The 5,009-nt window shown below is 41.0% G+C and overlaps 1 protein-coding gene across 1 annotated transcript in view; it reads left to right on the plus strand.

The window, feature by feature from the left end:
- The first annotated feature begins 136 nt into the window (after positions 1-136).
- The window catches only part of LOC103521368, a 6,178-nt gene continuing 1,305 nt past the window's right edge, over positions 137-5,009 (plus strand). Inside the window, exon 1 of the mRNA XM_008486480.1 lies at positions 137-4,171. Coding sequence (XP_008484702.1) covers positions 137-4,171 — 4,035 coding nt within the window. The remainder of the gene's footprint in view (positions 4,172-5,009) is intronic.

Raw genomic sequence — 5,009 nt, forward strand, 5'->3', positions numbered from 1 at the left:
ACCAAGACATGTTACCAGGTTACCTAGCACTAGCACAGCTCAAGGTCTGGTGAACACAGTAAAGGGTGAGTTCAAACCAATTTGTTTATTTTGTGAAGAGTCTCACTACTCTACAGAGTGTAAACAAGCTTTGAAAATGTCTCTCAGTCAGAGACAAGATGTGGTTAGAAATAAGAAAGCTTGTTTTGCATGTATGAAGTTTGGACATCAGGTATCCAAGTGCCGGATTAAACATAAGTTGAAGTGTGAGACATGTGGTGGTAAACATTTGAACTTACTTTGTACTACTGAGAAAGTGACACATTCTTTTGTGAGTACCCGAGCTTCAAGTGTGTTGTTGCATACTTTAGTTGTGCAAATTAGAAACAAGAATAGCAAGAAAACCAAACTTGTTAGATTAATGATTGACACAGGCTCTCAGCAGTCATACATATTAGAGCAGACTGCTCAGTCCATGGGATATACCTCTTCAGGTCAAGAGGCTATGAAGCATGCTCTGTTTGGTGGAAGTATAACCAACACTCACATACATAATAAGTACTGTGTAGACATTGAAAACCTTGAAGGTACATTCTTATGCAATTTAGTATTGTTTGGCCAGACTCAAATCTGTTCCCAAATTTCCAGTTTACCCTCAGGTCCCTGGCTGAATGAGCTTAAACAGCATTCCATTGAGTTGAGTGATGTACAACATCCAAGGACAACTATAGACATCCTGATTGGTGCTGATGTTGCCGCCAAGCTCTGGACAGGGAGGAAGTTAGAGTTATCATCTGGACTAGTTGCTATGGAGACATCTCTAGGTTGGACACTCTCAGGCAAGCTACCCAACACAAATGATGACAATACTGATGGTAACGTAGCAATGTTAGTAACTAGTTTGTTAATTAAAGAGGCCAATATTAATGACCTCTGGGAATTAGACACTCTGGGCATTAAGGATCCCACAGAGAAAGTGAATCAAGAGGAATTAGACAGAGCTACACAGGAACATTTTTTGAAAACTGTCAAGATTAATGAGGAGGGCAGGTATGAAGTTAGATTACCTTTCCTTGAAAATCACCCCCCCCTCTCATCTAACTATAAGCTCTCAGAGAAAAGACTAGAATCCACACTCAAAAAACTGAGGTGTAATGGATATGAGGCAGAGTATGGCAAAGTAATAGAAGGTTGGTTAGAAAAGGGTATTATAGAAAAAGTACCTGATACAGAGAGAGGAAGCCATTACTTACCCCACCACCCTGTAATAAAATTAGGATCAACCACTCCGGTCAGACCCGTGTTTGATGCCTCAGCCAGAGAGGGAGATAAGTGTAGTCTCAATCTATGTTTACAAAAGGGACCCAACCTTTTGGAAAAAGTAACATCATCCCTGGCTAAGTTTAGAAAAAACAAAATTGGCGTTACTGGGGATATAGAGAAGGCTTTCCTGCAGATATCTGTTCATGAAAGAGACCGTGATTTTCTTTGTTTCATATGGAGGGATGATACTGGACAGCAGATTACATACCGACATTGTAGAGTGGTATTCGGTGTATCAGCCAGTCCATTCTTGTTAGAGTCCTGCATACAGCTACATTTACAAGATACTTTGAAAGCAAGTGAAGAAGGAAAAAATATGTACTCTCCAGACTTGGTAACAACCCTCAGAGATAGTTTCTATGTTGACAATTGTTTGGTTAGTGTTAGTAGTTTTGAGGAAGCACAAAGATTTGTCCATGCTGCCACTGCCATTATGAGTGAAAGAAAATTTAATCTCAGAGGGTGGGAGATGTCAGGGGAAAATGGAACTCTTAACATACTTGGTCTAGATTGGGACAAAGATAAAGACACTCTGTCAATAAGCACAGAAAGTGTTAGAACAATGAAATTTGACGAGATTACAAAAAAGAAAATTCTAAGTGCTGCCCATCGTCTTTTTGACCCCCCAGGTTTTATCAGTCCTGTTGTCTTAGTACCCAAGATATTACTCCAAAGGACATGGGAGGAAAACCTTGGTTGGAATGAGCCCGTCAGTGAGGACACCAGAGTCAAATTCCTACAGTGGTTGGAAGAAATACCGCGCTTGGAAGAGGTGAAGATTCTCAGGTGGGCGATGACGAACGAGAGTGATGGAGCAAGAGAATTACACATCTTTAGTGACGCGAGTAAGTCAGCTTATGCCGCCGTTATTTTCTTACGGGTCAGAAACCAACAAGATGATGTGCAGTTACATTTGTTGGGATCTAAGGCTCGAGTAGCGCCCACATCCAAGACAAAGAAGGGTATGACCATCCCCAGGCTCGAATTGTTAGCTGCATTGATTGCTGCCCGTCTGTTCTCTACTGTGGTAAAGGATTACAGCTTGAGAGACGTGCAGGCTACATTCTGGACGGATGCATCTACAGTCTTGGCGTGGCTCGCGCGACCTGACGACCCCTGGGACGTTTATGTACGTAACAGAGTTCAAGAAATAATGAGACTCACCAGAGAAGACGAGACGAGAAATATCAAGACTGAGTGGAAACACGTTCCCGGTGAGCTCAATCCGGCTGACATTGCGTCACGGGGCTGTTCTCCTAAGAAATTTGTTGAAAGCAAATGGTGGGAGGGTCCAAAGTGGCTTGAGAATCCTCCGGAAACCTGGCCGCAATCTGAAGTGAAGGCGGATGCCAGTGAAGTCAATAAAGAGAGAAGGAGGACGGTGGTGTCGGCTCCGGCTCAAGTGCTTGATCAAGAATGTAAGTGGTACAATAAATTTTCACAATATAAGAAAATTGTCAGAACCATCGGATGGGTGTTACGTTTCAGTGCCAACTGTAAATACAAAATACAGTATGGTAAATTACCTGAGTCACGTGATCTGACGGCCGAGGAGTACAAGGTGGCTGAAGAGAAAGTACTCTGGTTGTGCCAAAAGGAAGGTCCACTGGACATGGAGAAATTAAATCATCTTTCACCGTTCGTAGAAGACGGACTGATCCGATTGAAGACAAAAATCTCACACCGAGAGGACGACAAGGATTTTTGCCATCCTATAGTTCTACCTGGCATGCATCCCGTCGTGCAAAGATTAGTGTTAGATGAGCACAAGGAAAACTGTCACGCTGGGACACAGATCCTATTGAGTATTTTGCGTCAACGATATTGGATCACCGGAGGGAGAAGAATAATCCGCACAGTATTGAACACCTGTGTGACGTGCAAGAGATTCTCTTCAAAACACATCCAGACCGAAGCAATTCCTCTTCCACTGGATCGTGTACGCGACGCTCAAGTGTTTGAGGTCACTGGTGTCGACTTTGCTGGTCCGCTGTTCATCAGAAATGACAGTGGTGACCCAAAGAAAGTTTGGGTTTGTTTGTTTACATGTGCGGTCTACAGAGCAGTTAGACTCGAACTAGTAGACTCAATGTCTACTGACAGCTTCATCATGGCGTTGAAACGTTTTTGTAGTAGACAAAACAGACCGAAAATCATGTATTCGGATAACGGAAGCAATCTGACAAGCTTTAAGAATGTTTCTGAAAAATTAGACTGGGATGCTATTGCGAGTTACAGCTCAGCAAGGAAGATTGAATGGCGTCTCATACCCCCAGCTTCACCCTGGTGGGGAGGATGGTGGGAGCGATTGATTGGAGTGACCAAGAGTGCGCTGAAGAAAGTTCTCGGACGTACGTATGTGAATCAGGAAGTTCTACAGACTATCTTGTGTGATATTGAGAGTATCATCAATCTTCGCCCGCTCACGTATCTATCGGAAGATCCTACCGACCTAGCAGTACTTACACCTGCTATGTTTTTACACGAGATTCAAGAAGTTGGAGTTCCTGAATGGGATCTTATTCAACCCTCAGACTTAAGGAAGCGATATGAACATAGGCAAGAGTTGGTGAGAAACCTGCGAGTACGATTTCGTTCTGAGTACTTGGGTCAACTAAAGTTGTTCGCAAATAAGAAGAGTGGATATGAGATCAAATCAGGTGATATGGTTCTCATAGGAGATGATAATCAGAAGAGGATTGATTGGCCTATTGGGTTGGTCACCGAACTCATCACAGGACGAGACTCAGTAGTGCGAGTTGTACGTGTACGTACTAGCAAGGGTACACTCACCAGACCAGTTCAACGTATTTACCCTCTTGAATTCCATCTCGATCCTGACAATGTGTCCGCCTCTGAATCTGACAAGGTACCTGACCACTGTGTTGGTGAGTCAGATGATTTGTTGTCGAGAACGGGAATCGAACCCGGAACTCGTAAAAAAGTAGATTTGAAATTACCTTCAGTAGTTAAAAAAGACACAAAGGTACCCTTTGTGCCAAGGTCACAAATTACTCGTAGTGGTAGGAAAATTAGTAAACCATCGAGATTTTCTCTTTCTGATTGATAATGATAACTATCTGAGAAAAATATCTTAATTACCTAGGTACCTACTTGTTTATTTCATTGTTTGTCAGATTTTTTGTCAGATTACTCAGATTTTTCTTGAACTATTGATGTATATATTGTCACTATTAGTTGTATTTTTGCCCTCTTTTAGATTTTCTTTGTTTTGTATTTTTTGTATTTGTATTTTTGTATTTTTTGGGGGGTAAAGTGCTCAATACTTTAATTTGATATGTAAACTTTGAATTTGTCTAGGAGACTTTTATTATTCCTCTCTTAACCTTTAAATTAGGTTTGTAAGGTTTCTTAGTATGTATAGTGATTGTATTTTGATTTGATATCATTAGTATTGCGGGAAATTCAAGTTTTGAAGTCATATTTTGAAATAAGGTACTTGTAGTTTTAAATTTTTGACATGTTGTATTTGCTTTTTTGGCCTTAAATTTTTTTGGCTCAGTGAATATTTTTTCTGATATTTTTCCTGGATAGACCTGATTTTTCCGCAACTTTTGATACCAAATTAGTTATGTTTAGTCGTAATTTAGGGTTTTCCCGGATTTTTTTCGATTTTATTTTTGCATTTTTTACAGCTCATGGGAAAATATTCAAACTTAGAATATTTTGGTGGGAGGATGTTGGAA

Source organism: Diaphorina citri, unplaced genomic scaffold (assembly GCF_000475195.1).
Source record: "Diaphorina citri unplaced genomic scaffold, Diaci psyllid genome assembly version 1.1 scaffold5089, whole genome shotgun sequence".
Lineage (NCBI taxonomy): Eukaryota > Metazoa > Arthropoda > Insecta > Hemiptera > Psyllidae > Diaphorina > Diaphorina citri.